The sequence below is a fragment of the Dama dama genome, chromosome 24, assembly GCF_033118175.1.
Source record: "Dama dama isolate Ldn47 chromosome 24, ASM3311817v1, whole genome shotgun sequence".
Lineage (NCBI taxonomy): Eukaryota > Metazoa > Chordata > Mammalia > Artiodactyla > Cervidae > Dama > Dama dama.
In genome coordinates, this window is record NC_083704.1 from 42,941,350 (window position 1) to 42,960,697 (window position 19,348).

Here is a 19,348-nt window from a genome sequence, read left to right on the forward strand (position 1 = left end):
CTGTCTCTTCTGTTTTTTTTCTTCTGTGTGACTGGGCTGAGTAAATTCAAGACCTGCAATCTTGGGGCAGTGCCTTCTCTCTACCTCTCTTTGTAGGCATGCCCAATTGTACTTAATTGTTATTTTCATTTCCTATGCCTCAAAATCAGTCAGAAAGTGATAAAACATAAAAGTAGGAATTCTAGATGATCGGGGTAGTGATTCTGCTTAGAAACAAAGCCTAAAATGTATCTTTTATTCAAGTATTATCAATGTTCTGGGGGCGGGGTAGATTACTGAGCCATATCCTAGTTACCATCGTAATGGCATTGTGATTTTTTTTTTTTTTTTGGCATTGTGATTTTTATTCACCATCGTTCCTTATGTATTTCTTCCAAGAACCACACAGGATGAATGAAGGACAATGAAAGAACAGAATTTTTACTATTGGAATATACTGTTGGACCTGGTTGGAGTATACTAAACCTTTTCATAATGCAACCCTAGACCCTTACATAAATCCATTGCTCTTCATGGTAACTCTTAGGTACAACAAGATGCAGATTAGCATTTTCCTAAAGGTTCTTTTGGAATCACTGGGCAGAAAGTTCTTACTAATGAAAGAAACAAGAGAAGACTAATGGCATTCTTAAGAACAAGCAGCTGGAATAGTAGACCCAACTGTAGAAAGAGTCAGTGTTGCTCTGAGAAGAAGAGGAAGAAGAAGGGGGACACTCTTATGAGCAGAGTCCAGGCTATAATCTATGAATTTCCCTTTTGCTAATGGCATGTAGGTGACTAGATCTGGTTTAAAGCCTTTTCTTCAGTAGGTTAACCTCTCTTGACCTGTGATCCCAATGTTAGTATCTATCCCTTGATCAGGACCCATCATTACATTTTTGCTTACTTTCCCTTCATTTATCAATCCTCTCTCAACCTCTTTTCCTTCCTCATTATTTTCCTCCAGAAGATTAGTTATTCAAAAGACCTGTATGTTTTAGGGTAGCCTACACTGAAGGAATTTACCATTTTCAATTGTTTAAAATGAAAAACAAACTTATTAATATGAAAATATCATGATGTTTTAAACAGCCATTGCTGTTTAAAATCTGTTAAAAGCCTCCCAGTCTAAAGCCAGTGCAGTCTGCGAAACCTATTTACTATAACCAGACAATCAACCCAAAAAATTATTTTGAGAAGGTTAAAGTATAGTGGTAGCAGCGTATATCAATATAAGCCAAATTGAAAAACTGGGCTAATTAGAGGAATTATCAACCTAATATCTCATATGGATACCGGTATGTGGATATTTTTCCCCCTTTATTTCCTGTCACATCACTGCATCCCAGGGTCAAAGCAAAAGTCTTAATCCTTCACTTCATCCGTGTAAACAGCAGCATAAACTGCATTCCAGTCTATGCCATATCTAGCTCCTACTTCTATTAAGAGAAATTTTATACAGAAGAAATGTGATTACTCTTGTGAATAGTTGGTTTTCAGAATTCAAGTTAATTATTTACTGTAAAATATATTGTTTCATTTTTTATCATCTTCTTAATAGGTGGTTTTCCAAGACCAATTCGTATAAGTAGTATTATTTATTACTCTAAAACGTTTTGTTTTGTTGCCTAGAGTAAAAGAAGATGTTTTTGTGTGTCTTGATTCTATTATTTTCATCTTATGATTATCCTTTAATTCCATCCTAACCCACTTTAGCAAGATTTATTATATGATAAAGAGTAATGATGAAGAGTAGCTTTTGCAAACAAAATAAACCATTTTCTAAGTCTCTGAAAGTATTATCTAAAGCAAGACAGGGATCAATTAAATAAAAAGCAAATATCCTATCCAGGATCTATGTCTGGGTTACATGATTCTTTCTTTCTTTGAGTTTTACTGAGGTATAATTGACAGATAGCACTGTATAAGTTTAACATGTACAATAAGATAATTCACCTTACATACATTATGAAATGATTACCACAAAAATTTTAGTGCAAATCTATTATCTCATATAGCTACAAAATTTTAAAAATATTTTTCCTTATGATGAGAACTCTTAGGATTTACTTAACAACTTTCAAATATAATATACAACAATGTTAATTGTATTTATCATTTGTACATTATATTCCTAGTAATTGCTTATCTTAAAACTGAACGTTTGTCAGACATTTTGACTACCTTCATCTAATTTCCCCTCCTCCCGTCCCCTGCCTCTGGTAACTACTAATCTGATCATTTTTAAATGAGTTTAGTTGTTTTTGAAGTATAATTGACCTACAGTACTGCCTCTTGAGAAATCTGTATGCAGGTCAGGAAGCAACAGTTAGAACTGGGCATGGAACAACAGACTGGTTCCAAATAGGAAAAGGAGTACATCAAGTATATTGTCACCCTGCTTATTTAACTTCTATGCAGAGTACATCATGAGAAACACTGGGCTGGAGGAAGCACAAGCTGGAATCAAGATTGCCAGAAGAAATATCAATAACCTCAGATATGCAGATGACACCACCCTTATGGCAGAAAGTGAAGAAGAACTAAAGAGCCTCTTGATGAGAGTTGAAAGAGGAGGGTGAAAAAGTTGGCTTAAAACTCAACATTCAGAAAACTAAGATCATGGCATCTGGTCGCATCACTTCATGGCAAATAGATGGGGAAACAGTGGAAACAGTGGCTGACTTTATTTTTGGGGGCTCCAGAATCACTGCAGATGGTGACTGCAGCCATGAAATTAAAAGATGCTTGCTCCTTAGAAGAAAAGTTGTGACCAACCTAGACAGCATATTAAAAAGCAGAGACATTACTTTGCCAACAAAGGTCCATCTAGTCAAAGCTATGGTTTTTCCAGTAGTCATGTATGGATGTGAGAGTTGGATTATAAAGAAAGCTGAGCACCAAAGAATTGATGCTTTTCGACTGTGGTGTTGGAGAAGACCCTTGTGAGTCCCTTGGACTGTAAGGAGATCCAACCTGTCATTCCTAAAGGAAATCAGTCCTGATTATTCATTGGAAGGACTGATATTGAAGCTGAAGCTCCAATACTTTGGCCACCTGATGCAAAGAACTAACTCATTTGAAAAGACCCTGATGCTGGGAATGATTGAAGGCAGGAGGAGAAGGGGATGACATAGGATGAGATGGTTGGATGGCATCACTGACTCAATAATCAGTGTGATTTAGTTGTTGACCATCTGGTGATGTCCATGTGTAGAGTCTTCTCTTGTGTTGTTGAAAGAGGGTGTTTGCTATGACCAGTGCGTTCTCTAGGCAAAATCTATTAGCCTTTGCCCTGCTTCATTCTGTACTCCAAGGCCAAATTTGCCTGTTACTCCAGGTGTTTCTTGACTTCCTATTTTTGCATTCCAGTCCCCTATAATGAAAAGGACATCTTTTTTGGGTGTTCTAGAAGGTCTTGTAGGTCTTCATAGAACCATTCAAGTTCTTTAGCATTGCTGGTCAGGGAATAGCCTTGGATTAATGTGATATTGAATGGTTTGCCTTGGAAACAAATGGAGATCATTTTGTCATTTTTGAATTTGCATCCAAGTACTGCATTTGGACTCTTTTGTTGACTATGATGGCTACTCCATTTCTTCTAAGGGACTCTTCCCCACAGTAGTAGATATAATGGTCATCTGAGTTAATTTCACCCATTCCATATTATAGCAAATGTCAACATTTCATTCTTTTTTATAGCTGAGTAATATTTCACTCTGTATATACACCAAGTCTCCTTTATCCATTCATCTATCAGTGAGCACTTAGGTTGCTTCCTCATCTTGGTTGCTGTCAGTAATGCTGCAATGAACATAGGGGTACACATATCTTTTTGAATTAGAGTTTTTGCTTTCTTCAGATAAATGCCTAGGAGTTAAATAACTAGATGATATGGTAGTTCTATTTTTAATTTTTTGAAGAATTTCCACCCTGTTTTAGCAGAGAAGGCAATGGCAACCCACTCTGGTGTTCTTGCCTGGAGAATCCCAGGGACGGCGGAGCCTGGTGGGCTGCCATCTCTGGAGTCGCAGAGAGTCAGACACGACTGAAGCGACTTAGCAGCAGCAGCAGCAGCACCCTGTTTTTCCATAGTCACTGCATTAATTTACATTTCTACTAATAGTGCACAGGTGTTCCCTTTTCTCTACATCTTTGCCAACCCTTGTTACTTGTTGCCTTTTTGATACTAGCCATTCTGATAGGTTTGACACTGTGGTTTTGATTTGCATTTCTCTGAAAATTAGTGATGTTGAGCATTTTTTCATGTGCCTCTTGGCCATCTGTATGTCCTCTTTGGAAAAATATCTTTTCAGCTTCTCTGTCTATTTTTAAAATGATATTTATTTATTTGGCTGCACTGGTTCTTCTTTGCAGCACAGGCTTTTCTCTAGTTGCAGTGAGCAGGGGCTGCTCTTCATTGCTGTGTCCAGGCTTTGCATTGTGGTGGTTTCTTGTTGCAGAGATTGGGTCTAGGGCTCTCCGACTTCAGTAGTTGTGCTTTCCGGCTCTAGAGCACAGGCTCAAATGTTGTGATGCACAGGCTTAATTGTTCCCTGATATGTGGGATCTTCCTGACCCAGGCATCAAACTCATGTCTCCTGCATTGGCAGGCAGATTCTTTACTACTGAGCCATCAAGGAAGCCCCTCTCCCCATTTTTTAAATCCTTTTTTTAAAATGTTGAGTTGTATGAGTTCTCTATATATTTTGGATATTAAGCCATTATCAGACATATCATTTGCAAATATCTTTTCCCATTCAGTAGGTGGCCTTTTCATTTTCTTCATAGTTTCCTTATCTGTGCAAAAGCTTTTGGTCTGATGCCGTTTTTCTCATTTATTTATTTTTGCTTTTGTTTCCCTTACCTGAGGAGACATACCCCCCAAAGTATTCTAGGGTCAGTGTCAAAGTGAACATCCTCTATGTTTTCTTCTGGGAGTTTTATGGTTTAATTTATATTAAGTCTTTAATGCATTTTTACTTTATTTTTTAATATAGTGTAAGAAAGTTGGGTTATTTGATTTTTTAGTGTTGCTTTTCCTTTCAGTTATGAATGTTCAATTTTACTTCATTTATAAATAAAATGAAGTCCTTTTCCTTTTAGCAGAAAAAAGTCCATCTCCTTTTAGAGGAAAAAAAGGCTTAAACCTAAAGTCTGTTGAAAAATACTTTGTTTATACTATTCAATTTGATTTTCTTGTCATTCTAAGGTGAGTTAGTACTATTATCCCTCATTTTATAGATGAGGAAACCAAGTCTGAGTCACTGAACAATTTTCTCAGGTAACTCTGCTGTTAAGTGGCAAAGGCAGAACTGCCTGGGTCCAGATCCCAAGCATTTAACTTGAATTTAGGCATACCATAAGGTTCAAATTTATCCTTTTTGGTGTTTATGTCTATTCTTAAATTTAAAAATATATATATTGATTGGATGAGATGATTGGATGGATGAAATTTATTGTGAGATTTTAAAAATATATATTTAATTTGGCCAAACTTATCCTCTAGTAACAAACACAGAAAATCATTAAGATGGGCATTGAACTCAGGCTTATTTGATTGAAACATGTTATATGAGTGACAAAAAGAAGTGAGAGTTTTTCACCAAGGTATCTGTTGATTGCCAATGAGTCAGCTATTCCTTCATACTTGTGGCTTTTTATGCAATCATAACGAACACTTCAGTGGAGAATGAGGTCTAGAAATAATCAAGGTCCAGATGATAAAACCCTAGTTTAATGTCTCAGTCATTTCCATTTCCTCTAGATTTTGCTGGGATTAAAAAAATTCACTGTTATAACTTCTACTTTCATGATATGGTCTCCAGATGGCTGACTAAAATTTATTCCATCACCTTAAGGTTATTCAAGTTTCCTACAAAGCAGAACTGGAGGTGGGGGCAAGCATGCAACACCTAAAATAGCTAGTTTGAGGATATAAATACTGATGTGTATCAGAATCTATGGTTGAATTGTACTTTTAAAAAGAAGAATATGGATGTTAACAAAAGGTAGGCAATAATTAAGATCCTTTGGATGTGTTCTGGGATAATTTTCTTCCTTTTTCATCAAAATTTGCATCTAGGAAAGCCACAGTTCCTAGTTTAGATGCCTAAGGAGTTCAGATTGGGATATCTTATCTTCAGCAGAAAAAAAAGTTATAATATCTGCAAGGACATTTAACTTTCAGCTAAGGTAAAAAATATCTTTGAAAGGATGTACTTTGTGTGTGTGTGTGACCTTGTCACAGAGCATGTGGGATCTTAGTTCCCCATCCAGTGGTTGAACACACGCCCCCTGCAGTGGAAGTGCAGTCTTAACCACTGAACCACCAGGAAAGTCCCAAGATGTACATTTTGGAAAAAAACATTATAAAACTATTTCCTGTAAAATCTGTTTGTCTCCTTTGAACACTCATGGATGTGTGGAGAAGAGTGTTAAATTTATCTAAGCAATGTCATATAGCCATATAGCCAAATCATAGGCTTATATGTCATATAGCCAAATCATAGGCTTATATGAGTAACAAAAGGTAGATACTGAGTTTATGTTTTAATGAAATATTGTTAAAAATACAAAACTACAAAAGTTTATTACAGTGATTGAGAAATTCCAAATGGTTTTAAAGACAGTTCATGGTCACGCTTCTACCAGTGCATAATGTGATAATACTCAAATGCCTTATCTTGCTTAAAAATATTTAGTTAGTAAATGACTTTGTCTTGCCTTCTGTGCAGAGGTCACATGCTCCTTAGCTAGCCATTTATTTCTTTGTGTCCCAAAGATGACCACTGCCACCATCACCCCCCACCCCCACAATTTGGCCAGTTGGATGATTATTTCAACTTTTTTTCCTCCTCACTTCCCATTTCCTACCCATACACTGCCTGCATTACACTCTGTACCTGACTCGGCCCTCTGTCCCATCACCATGGCTTTGCAAATCGCTCTTTCTACTTATAATATCTTCCCTTTCCACCATTCAGTCATATGGTTCCTTTCTTTAAAATTTAAGTCTCTTTTTACAGAAACATATGATTCTCTTCCATTCCTAGTTGCTTCATTCAAGCAAGCTTTTAGCAGTTTACTAACTTGGATTTGTTTATATGTTGCCTTGAAATAAGCACTGTCAATCTTTTTCATGTATTTGTGTTGTATCTCCAAAGGGGATTATAGACTCTTTAAGAGAATGTCTTCTAAAAATTTCACCTACTCCAAGCACCTAGAACAGTGTTCACTTTGTGAAAAGGTGCTAAAACTTCCTTTGACTCTCAAAGCCTACAGTATTGATAGTTATGGTAAATTTTAAAATACATAAATACAGACGTGATACAAACTTTAAATTCACAGTACACTTCAACAATAACTCCCACGAATATCTACGGGTACTTAGAGCACTGAAACTACATAAATGGGGTGAGGGAAGGCCAAGAGAGGTCTCTAGATAGCCGAAGATCAAAAGGTGAAGAGTGTTGGTTTGTTTTCAATCCATCTGCGGGTCGCTGATTAGATTCAGCACGCTGGCCAGCTCCCCCGTGCGCTGGGTTTATTGGCTTAAGTGAAAGGAGCCGGGGGAAGGAAGGCACCATCTGCTGCTTTGAATTAATAGATAAGAGAGAAGCAGGAAGGAACACAGTGCGACAGTCAACGCATCCGATGTTGCTGCACTCAGTTATTAGAGTATCCTTGTCTGATTTTGGGGTCCCCAGCCCTCCACCCAGATACTCCAGCGAGCCAGAATGGAGGAAGGGCTGGGCAACAAGAAACCCTTCTATTTCCATGGTAGGCTCACCTCAGCATAAAGTATTACCAATTCTTGGAAATGAAGAATGCAGAGGGTTCTACTTAAAGAGTTGAGCTGCATGGTGGATACATCAACCCGCTCAAAATCTTTTCTTCACGGTTGGGTGTATGTAAAATAAACTGCTGGCATTGGAGTTTACACAGGTGGGACAAACAGGCTGTTTGGTGAGGAAAGTGTGAGGAGAGCTGGTTATAGGAAATAGCCTTTCTTTTGTGTATAACATCTCGCCGACTTCGTCTCAGTGAGATCTCTGAATTTAGTGTGTCCAACAGCTGACAAAAAGTCATCACTGATTGATCTATTTCCTCCTCTCCCAAGAACTTTTTGTTCGCGGGACGGGGAGAGAGGTTGAAACCAGGAGGGCTGGGCATCAAGGGGGAAATTAGCCACCACGGGGTGGGAGTGAGGAGGACAGGAAAGCATTGGGATCGCTACGGAAGCTCTGAGACTTTGGGGACGCTCCGCGGTCTTCCGGCTCCAGCCCGCTGCAGCCGCCCTTTATGCTGCGGACACGGGAGAGTTAAGCCAATAAACACGTAAGCGCCGCTCCCTCCCCAATCGGCAAGATGCCTCTTCGGCTCTAGGCTGCATCGACAGCTTGCAACACTCGGCATCTTTTCTGGAGGCGCCTCCTTCAGCGGCTGCAGATGGCATCCTGCTGTGGACTCGGGGCTCGCAATTGACTCCCTCCTTTGCCCACTTTGGGTCCACGGACGCACCTCTCCCCCCTCCTCCTCCCCTCGTGCTCCTGGGTCAGAGCCCAGCTCTCGAACGCCGAGCGGAGGAAGCCGTCTCCGCGGCTGAGGCTGAGCAGCAGCGCGCTTGCTCCCTGATTTGGGGAGAAGCGGCCATCCGGGAGAGCCGACCCCCAGCTGCCTCCAGCGCCCCCCACCTTTTGCACCCCAAGCCAGGGACTCCAGGGACCCCCCCCCCCCCTTCCCCAGGCGCCACCATGCTGGACCCTTCATCCAGCGAAGAGGAATCGGATGAGATCGTGGAGGAGGAGAGCGGCAAGGAGGTGCTGGGCTCGGCCGCGTCCGGCGCGCGCCTGTCTCCCAGCCGCACCAGCGAGGGCTCGGGCGGCGGCGCAGGGCTGGGGGGCGGCGGCGGGGCCGGCGCCGGGGCCGGGATGGGCGCCGGCGGCGGCGGGGGCAGCGGCGCGAGCAGCGGCGGCGGGGCCGGGGGGCTGCAGCCTAGCAGCCGCGCCGGTGGCGGCCGACCCTCCAGCCCTAGCCCGTCGGTGGTGAGCGAGAAGGAGAAGGAGGAGTTGGAGCGGCTGCAGAAGGAAGAGGAGGAGAGGAAGAAGAGGTTGCAGCTCTATGTGTTCGTGATGCGCTGCATCGCCTACCCCTTCAACGCCAAGCAGCCCACCGACATGGCTCGCCGGCAGCAGAAGGTAGGTGCGCCTGGGAGGCCCAGCGAGTAGCGCCGGGACGTGGCCAGGCGGGCGGGGCGAACAATGGGAGCTGGCGGCGCAGCTGGCGAGGAGGAGCTGGAGGAGGAGGAGACCGCGCCCCGGGGAAGGGGTTCCAAGGCCCCCCTCTCCGCCGCCAGGCCTCGCCTAGCCCAGCCCGGAGCGCACCAGGAGCTGCCCAGGACCAGCAAGGGGCCTGGAGCGCAGCACCCTGTGCCTGGGCCTCCCTGCTGGGGAGCGAGGCGGGCAAGTTCTGCTTTGTGGCCCGGGAGGTTCGGAGAGTGACTTGCAGCCGGCGGCGCCCAGAGAGGCCTGGCTCGCTTGCAGGGCTCCCAGCGCTCACCAGCGGCCGGCGGCTGCGCTCAACTCCCGGCCCGCCCTCCTGGGCGTGCGCTGGGAGGGCAGGGGCGCCCGGTAGGTGGGGGCTCCAGTACCAAGCAAGTAGAGCGCCTCGGAGCCGCGCTCAGGCTAACCGCGGCAGAGAGCCACCGCAGGGGCAGGCGGGAGAAAGCGAGCCCAGAAGGCGAAGCTTTCCGTGACACTGCGAAGGGCACCCTCCTCCCTCCACCCGGGTCAGGTGATCACAGATTAGGGTCGACCTGGGGGTCCTTGGGCCACCGCTTCACTCTGGCCGGGCTTCCTTCCCATCTCCCTTACCCTTGCTCACTCACCCCAGAGCAGGGGCAGGCGCACCTGCTCCTTCTCCCTGGGTCAGCCCCTCTGTCTTTCTCCCTTTGACCCCCTTCTGTTCCCAAGGTGACTTCGCCGCCACCTTCTGGCTCTCCTAGGCCCTCCAAGCCCTGCCACTACTAGCTTGATGAAGTGCAGCTGGAAAAAGCCTTGCAATTATAAGCATCAAAAAGCTTTTTGTGTCTGAGGTTGGGGTGAGGCTAAGGCGGTTCCGGGCTGCCTTTGATGTGAAAAAAGTGCCTATTTCTATCAGCTGTTCTCCAGCCAGGGAAAGGAGGGGTTAGTGAATGCAGGTCGAGGGTAGTGGACCAGAAGAGGAGTCAGGTACTCAGCTGGAGTGAGTTGTGAAGCAAGTTAGCATCTTATTCTGTCTTTTAGATGGGTCTGCCACAGCTGAACTGACAGAGAAGTCAGTTAAGCCCGCAAAGGGGCTGTATGAGGGGCGATTAAAGCCAGCTCTAACCCCCTCAGAGTTTACTGAGACCACTTTCTTAAAATAGAGGATTTCTGGGTTGTTGCCATTTAAGACTGATTTATATGTTGCCTGGAGTAGAGTGTTAGGTTTTCCTGTATTTATCCAGCCTTATCTTGAGTTAGCACAGATTTCTCTGTTTGTTTTGCATGTATATGTACACAAACCACCCAGAAGTGATGATTTATTTCAGCTATCACAAGCTTGGTTATCAGTTTTATTAAAGACAAAATTCATTTCCTGGTTGAGAAAGAACAGGTGGGCTACACACTCCTTGCTTAATCCCCCTGCCCCACCCCCTCATCAGTGGTTCCTTGCTTTTTCCATGTGTATTTTGAACTATCCTAGAGCAAAAGTATTTTCAGAACCATAAAAGTTTTTGGATAGTCTTTTAAGGTTGAGGCTTGGGTTCACAGGGCCTGGTATTTCAAGCTTCAGGTCGAAATTATTTCAGTAATTGTGTCTTTATAGCAGGGGAAATTCCATCTCCAAAATCTCTCCCTTTAATAACGGCACCCACTAAAGATGTCCTGTTCCTTTGTCAATGAAAAGCTGTTGTCACTTAAAGAAAAGTTAAGAAACAAACTTCCCTTTATCAGTCAAAAGGCTCTCTAGCTCTGTCCTTCAAATACAGGCTGAAATCCAGTAGCAGAGTGGGAAAAGAAATCCATTCTCATAAAGACCCGGGTCTTCTAAACAGAAGCTTCAGCCACGAGAAAGAGCATCACGAGGCTGGTTTTTCTGATCTGATCTGGTATGTTTTACCCAGATCCATTCAAAGCTGTGGTTGAGGGACAAGTAAGGTGTGTTTTTACACATGACCTTAATATGAGAGGGACTCCAGGACAGATTGATAACACTGGCATTTGGTCAAACTATTCTTAGTTGTTGCAGCAGACTAAATACATATCCCGGCAAAGCTGCCTCCGGGCTGCTGTCTATATTGGTACGTTGAATATCTATCTCTTTATTACAAAAAACAAAAAAACATGCTTTCCCCATTACTATATCTTTGTGTTTGGTGCCTTTTTGGAAAAAAAACTGTTCTGCTATTTTTCTCTAAGTAGAAAACTTGAACTTTGATTTTTATTTTTTAAAGAGCAGTCATTGAAAGTAAAAGTTTGCATAATCATGGTGGCAAAATTTAAAGCCAAGAAATAAGATTGAATTAGTCTTGGGGAAATAAAAACTAGTTGTAAAGTAAACCTGGGTTTGTAGAATAGAAATGGATGAACTAGAAAAAGAGGAAAAATGATGTAGAGAAAGGGAATAGAGTGATAACGGCTAGGGCAGAGAGAACTGCTTATGAAAAGCAGTTGCTAAATTGGGGAAAAGGAAAGATCATATTGTCAAATCATTGTGCTGTATACCTTAAAGTCACACGGTGTTGTATGTCAATTATATCTCAATAAAGTTGGGGTGGAGAAAGACCATATTATATAGAGTTTAATAAACTTTAGGAAACCAAGTAGTTTACTTGATAATAGTAACATTGGCTACTGTTTTTTAAGTACTTATTGAGTGCAGGGCACTTACTTTAAGTCATTTATTAAAAGTGGACTTCTTTTAAGGAGAGTCTTAGATTTACTGAAAAGTTGAGAAAATAATATAGAGAGTTCCCATACAACCCAGACCGTTTTTCTCTATAATTATCTTATAGTAGTATGGGTACTTGTAGGACAATTAAAGAACCACTAGCTATACATTGTTTACTAAAATCTGTCATTTATTTAAATGTCCTTAGTTTTTACCTAACTTCCTATTTCCATTCTTAGATCATTTTATATTCTTCTCATAATTAACAATGTAGAAATTATGAAGAGAACTTAAAATGATCTAAGAACAGAAATAGGAAGTTAGGTAAAAACTAAGGACATTTAAATAAATGACAGATTTTAGTTAGCAGTAATGTAAGGATTACCATCCCCATCTTTAGAAAAGAAAACTGAGATTCAATGAGGCTTTTCTAATTTGTGTAAAGCGCTATATAGACAGATGAGAGAGTGGGAATTTAGGCATGGGGTTCTCTGATTTCAAATCCTATCTTTTTAATATGCAACACTGGCCAGAAGTATTCTAAATGAAAAATAGGAGGCTAGCATCCTGACAACATGTCTAGTGTACTTCTTGACACAGGATTATTTCTATTTAAGTTGAGAGAGGCCTGCCCCTTCCACTTTGAACACCTAACCAAAAAAATCAACATGGGGAAAATAATCCTTTAAGAACTAATTTCATAAAGAGTATGAAGGAGAGAAAGGACTTCCCTGGTAGCTCAGCTGGTAAAAAAGCCATCTGCAATGTAGGAGACCCTAGTTCGATCGCTGGGTTGGGAAGATCACCTGGAGAAGGGAACCACTACCCACTCCAGTATTCTTGCCTGGAGAATCCCATGGACAGAGGAGTCTGGCAGGCTACAGTCCATGGCATTGCAAAGAGTTGGGTATGACTGAGTGACTTTCACTCATGAAGGAGAGAGACGGCTGTTAGCTGGTAAATCTGAACAGCAGACTGTTGTCAGTCTTTCTATATACTTTGAGGTGGAAAAAAAAAATTAGCTCAAAAGAACAATTGAGAAAGAACAGAGGGAAAAGATGCCATTGCTGGACCATTCTGATAGTTAATTACTTAGGCTTCACTTTTACTGGGAAAGAGAATGCCTAGGTTTTCAAACAATCTTCCCAGTTAAAAGAAGGGATTTGAAACAAACTATGTGAAAACATTGTTAGCAAATAAGGTCATGTGCCTGATGTACAGTGAAAAATAAACCAAATGTCAGAGTTTGGAGCAGAGAAAGGTTTATTTGCAGGGCCAACCAAGGAGAACCAGTGGCTTGAGCTCAAAACCCCTGAACTCACTGATGGCTTTGGAAAAGATATTTAGGCAGAATTTAGGGTGAAGGCTGCAGACTGTGTGCCTTTCCTCTGATTGGTTGGTGACAAGTTAACAGGGTGGTGCTCTGGGAATCTTGCCTCAGCCTGAGGTTGCCATTCACCCTCTGGATGGGGGCTTTAGTTCTCCAAAAGAGCTCAAAGATAGTGTCGCCTGCGTGTGCGTTCAGTTGTGTCTGATTCTTTGAGACCCTATGGAGTGTAGCCCGCCAGGCTCCTCTGTTCACAGGATTTCCCAGGCAAGAATACTGGAGTGGGTTGCTGTTTCCTTCTCTAGGGGATCTTGTTGGATGAGGAGTCGAACCCACGTCTCCTTTATTGGCAAGTGGATTCTTTACTACTGAGCCATGCTATCAATATATTCCTTGAGGAGGGACCAGTACCTGTGATCCAAGCAAGGCTCCATCATTTCTTGACTGCAGCTCCCTTGTCTCTGCATCCCCTCCCTTTTCTGATTAGCGCAGGTTTGAACCTGCTCTTTGGAACATAGGGGAGGTCCTGGAGGTTAAATAAAGCCTATTTCCTACAAAAAAGAAACTGATGAACACAGAAAGGATTTATACCCAGAAACTGCACAGGGTCTTGCTGAATTTCAATATGTTATCATTTGTAGGTATACTTGCCTTATACTACCGTAAATCTAAATATAGCATGTTGGTAATGATAATTTACGACCACAACAGAAACTAGTCATCAGGTTGTCATGATGTGTGTTTTAACAGATGAGAAATGATAATTTGAGAAACAGGTCTGAGCTTTTTTTTCTCTTTTTTTGTCAGAATGCTAGAGTGAATACCTAGAAGCTGGCATGGCAGAGCTACACCATATGTTTCTAAATCACGTAGTAATGGTGATGAGTGGCTGCCTCATGTGAACTACCTACTTATAGATGTTCCTGAGGGAATGTAAAAGCAGGCACTGTAAACAGTTCTGTGTAATGTGTAAATTGACATGACTTGTTTTTGTTTTTTGGTTTTTAACTTGGCTGGGAACTATTTGTAATGCCTGGATTACAGATGTCCAGAATGAATTATGAGTGTGTATGTAGGTGTGTATACATGTGTGTCTGTATTTCGTGTGTGTGCTCAGTCATGTCCACCTCTTTGCAACACAATAAACTGTAGCCTGCCAGGCTCTTCTGTCCTTGGAAGTTTCCAGGCAAGAATACTGGAGTGGGTTGCCATTTCCTACTACAGAAGATCTTTCTGACCCAGGAATTGAACCCATCTCTCTTGTGTCTCCTGCGTTGATAGGTGGATTCTTCACCTACACATACAGACACATCACATACACATAAATGCACATCATGGCATCACCAATGCAATGGACATGAACTTGGGCAAACTTTGGGAGATGGTGAGGGATAGGGAGGCCTGGCATGCTGCAGTCCATGGGGTCGAAAGAGTTGAACACAACTGGGAAACTAAACAACAACAACACCTGTATGTACTGGATTGGCTAAAAGTTCTTTCAAGTTTTTCTGTACCATCTTATAGAAAACTTGAAAGGAACTTTCGGCCAACCCAATATATGATGAGAGAAAGGGGCAATGCTAAAGTTGTATCTCTTCTATATGAATTCTTTATTCAAGAGGACTTGAACTTATAACACGTTTGGTCTAGTCATCAAGTTACTCATTTCCATGTGATTCAGCTTATATTTTGCTCTAAAATTATGGCTAAAGTTGAGTCACTGTTAGCCAGAGAAATTCCATCTTTATTCATTAACTTCTTTGACTTTGTTGTTCAGTTATGACTCAAAAGCCCATAACTTTCATAAAATTTAAGATCAAGTGCTAGGTTACTAAATATGTGTGTGAGTGTGTGTGTATTTTAAATCAGTAGTGGTGATTCATTCATTCAGATATGCTTTGAGGCACTTAGGTTAGCTCCACTCTTCAAATATCTGAAGGGTTGCATTGTTAATGCAACATACAATTTGCATTTTAAAAAATAAAATATTTTCACCTTTTGAGAAAACTAAATGACTGTTCAAACAGGATTCCTTCAAAAAGAATTATGTTTTTCTCTTCTTCAGGAAAAGAGTTGAATTCTTTAAATCTGCTTTTTGGCATTCCCCCACCCCTCAATCTTCTTGGTGCAATGGGCAGGAACTGTTATGCACTGGTACTAGGAGAGACATTTTGAAGATACAGAAAACCAAAAAAGTAATAAGAGAAGTTCTTGCCTCATTACACACTTGGAATAGCCTTTTGCTTCCCTAAAACTGGACTGAACAACAAAGGAAATTAAATCTTTCATTTCTGAAAAACTGTACTGTGTAAAGTGGTATAAGTCAAATAATTCCAAGGTCTTTTTCCTTCAAAAGCAAACTTAATACATAACCATAGGCTGTTACATTAAAATATAGCCAGTATTTGGAGCCAAGTGTTTATACAACTTAAGTTGGAATAATCAGGGGTATTTTACCTACTTAGACCTAAGTTCTGAGCAAGACCAGTTATTCATTGCACCAAATATTCTCCCAGGCTTTATGAAGAACTGAAGATAGTTGCGAGGTAAGATTCTGAATTGGGGTATTTTTGTTCTAGTTTGGAAGATGTCAGATAAATTGAGAATAAGGTAGTGTTAAATTGTAAGATGTTGCCAAAGAATTGATGCTTTTGAACTGTGGTGTTGGGGAAGACTCTTGAGAGTCCCTTGGACTGCAAGGAGATCCAACGAGTCCATCCTAAAGGAGATCAGTCCTAGGTGTTCATTGGAAGGACTGATGCTGAAGCTGAAACTCCAATACTTTGGCCACCCGATGCTAAGAGCTGACTCATTTGAAAAGACCCTGACGCTGGGAAAGATTGAGGTCAAGAGGAGGAAGGGGACGACAGAGGATGAGATAGTTGGGTGGCATCACCGACTCAATGGACATGGGTTTGGTTGGACTTCGGGAGTTAGTGATGGACAGGGAGGCCTGGCGTGCTGTGGTTCATGGGGTCGCAGAGTCAGACATGACTGAGTAACTGAACTGGAACTGGACTGGATTACAAATACTAAAGTAGGAGAGGGGGAGAGAGAGTACACACGTGTGTGTGCACATGTACAGGATTGGATATAGTAGTAGTGAAAATCTTTGTGAGGGAAGTAGACTAGGGTGAGTGATAGCAAAAACTCAGCCTCTGTGCACCGGTGCCAAATCGAATCTCAGAGACAGAGTTCAGGGTGAAGTAGAAAGGAATAGATTTATTGCTTTACCAAGCAAGGGGGACACAGTGGACTTGTGCCCTTCAAAACTGCATGTCCCAACCTGGAGGAATTTGATGAGCTTTATAGCAGTGGTTCAAGGATGCGGTTGCTGATAAAGAACAGGGTATGTTCAGGGTGTTAATCTGGCCTCAGGTGATCTCCTGACCTTTTCTCTGCAGTGAAGATTGTTTCATCAAGTAGTTAACATCTTCCATTTATTGTGAAGCTCTTTTTCTGTAGAAGAGCTGAAAGACATTGTTCTGTATATCCCTTGAGGCAGGCTCCTGTCTCAAGGCTACACTATTGTTTCCTGACTGGTCCTCCTTTGTCTCTGCATCCCTTCCCTTCCTTGATTAGAACTGTGTGAAGCTTACCCTTTGGAACTCAGGGAGGATCCTGGAGGCTGAAGCCTGTTTCTTACAAACAAGAAATGGGGTGCACTTTGCGCGGGACAGGGAGCTGGGCACAGAAAGGCTTCTGTGTCCAGGAGCCCCATGGGGTCCTGCTCAGTTTCACTAGGTCTTAAAAGATTTGCATGATTTGTGTAACCATAAGGAAAGGCAGGTATTCCAGTTAGGAGAAAAGCATGATGTAGGAGGATTGTGGAAGGGAGTCACTGTTTCTGGGGTTAATCATCCCATTCTTTTGGTTCTAAATGACAGAAACCCGACTGAAGTGGCTACATCAATAGGAAAATAAGGGGACAGGAAAGGTTTATTGGTGTATGTAATTTAAAAATCCAGTGCAAGGTGCAGTCATGGCTGGATCTAGGAGTTCAAATGACTTCCTTAACAATGAAGAAAGCTGGTTGATGAGAAGAAAGGTCATGTATTGAAACCTGTTTTTGAGCTCAAACTCTACCACTAATAAACCACCGATTGCAGGAAAGTCATTGTCTGTCTTTGGGATAATTTCTACATAGGGGATAGGGAACCCTCAAATAATCTCTACTGTCACATTTGTATAAAATATTTGATATATAATAGTCGATATTTCTTTCTGGGTAACAAGGTCACTCATTATCAAGACATAATTTCATTCAAATTTGTATTTGGTATGTTTTGACATTATAAAATAAGCCATTATCTTCAAAGAATTTGAGATGAAGTTAAGAGTTCACTTTGTGTTTTCTGGTGAGGAGATTAAATCTTAAAAGATTACAAGGCTACAGACCATGCAAGAGATTCAGTTTATGGGATGAGATGGACTGAAAGTATATTTTTGTCTACAGTATATTTTTCAAAATTTTGAATTTGTTCCCAACTTTTAAAACTGTCAAGATATTACATATAAAAATTTGTGGTTTTGGCTCCTCTTATAGCTGGAAAATATAGCAAAGCTGAGCTGAGTTTTTAATGAATCTGCAAAACGCAACAGAAATAAGACTACGAGTCTTCACTTAAGTAATGGAATGTTAATCACTTTAAATAAATAAAGTATGCTTGTTCTAAGAGGAACATCATAGAAATTTCATTGGTAGGAGAGCAGCAATCTGGTTCTTTCCAACACTGTCTCTTCTTGCCATTGCTGCTCTAATACTGATGGTCTGACCCTTGCCTCTGTAATGCATCCAAGAAAAAGATCTAGAATTTGCAACTCTGTGTTACCTGTCTCTGGCAGGTGTTTCTCCGTTGGGATCAGATTTATAGTTTCTGCAGAATTGGAGGGCTGACAGTCAGAATTACCTTATTATTTTTTCATTTGTCCATCCAAGCATGTGAAAGAATTACTTCTCTGTTGTTAGCAGGCAAAGAAAAGGTGATGAAGTCAGTCAGTGATTTAAAGCCTGGACGTTGCTTTTGACATATGATGTATAGTGCAGGAAAGAGCATAGATTCTGAAAGTTGAATGCCTATGTTTGCTCTTCCGGATATACCCCAAGCTGGCTCTGTGATTTGGGGCAGCTTACTTAAACAGTCTGTGGCTCAGTTTACTCATCAGTAAAGTAGGAATAGTGATGGTGTCTCCATCATTACTGTGAAAAGTAAGTGAGCGAATGTAGTAAAGCTCTTAGAACAATGCCTGGCATGTGGTGAGTAGTATGTAAGTGTTCATATTGCTAATTTGATATGTACAATTTTGTGCTTTTTTTTTAATCTGTGAAAGGACTCTATGTGAAGTCCTGACCATTGTATGCCTAATATTCAGTATTGCTATCATCCTCATGATCATTATCCTTACTGATATCATAAATAGACCCATGAATAAATGGTTACCATTACAGCATCATCTACAGAGTAGATGAGGTTGACAGTACAAGACATCGCTATTCCTTCTTGTTGTGACACTTCATTAACTCTGCAGGTCATTAGTCTCTGTTTCAAATGCCTAGTCAGTTTTTTGACCTAGTAGCTGTGTGACTTTTGGTGTATTATCCAATCGCTCTAAGTCTTAGTTCTTTCCTGTATAAAATGGGGGGAAATAATAGTGAGGATTGCAAGAAAAAAATTATGTTAACTGCTTCAGTTCAGTTCAGTCACTCAGTTGTGTCCGACTCTTTGCTACCCCATGAATCACAGCACGCCAGGCCTCCCTGTCCATCACCAACTCCCGGAGTTTACTCAAACTCATGTCCATGGAGTCGGTGACACCATCCAGCCATCTCATCCTCTGTCATCCCCTTCTCCTGCCCCCAATCCCTCCCAGCATCAGAGTCTTTTCCAATGAGTTAACTCTTTGCATGAGGTGGCCAAAGTATTGGAGCTTCAGCTTCAGCATCAGTCCTTCCAGTGAACACTCAGGACCGATCTCCTTTAGGATGGACTGGTTGGATCTCCTTGCAGTCCAAGGGACTCTCAAGAGTCTTCTCCAACACCACAGTTCAAAAGCATCAATTTTTCGGCGCTCAGCTTTCTTCACAGTCCAACTGTCACATCCATACATGACCACTGGAAAAACCAT

At 41.7% G+C, this 19,348-nt stretch overlaps 1 protein-coding gene across 6 annotated transcripts in view; it reads left to right on the top strand.

Moving 5' to 3' along the window:
• Positions 1-8,302: 8,302 nt before the first annotated feature.
• Positions 8,303-19,348, top strand: part of CADPS (calcium dependent secretion activator) — a 468,107-nt gene continuing 457,061 nt past the window's right edge. For all 6 annotated transcript variants that reach the window (XM_061129176.1, XM_061129179.1, XM_061129177.1 and 3 more), the window contains exon 1: positions 8,303-9,179. In XM_061129176.1, the coding sequence (XP_060985159.1) occupies positions 8,736-9,179 (444 nt within the window). In that variant the 5' untranslated portion in view covers positions 8,303-8,735. The remainder of the gene's footprint in view (positions 9,180-19,348) is intronic.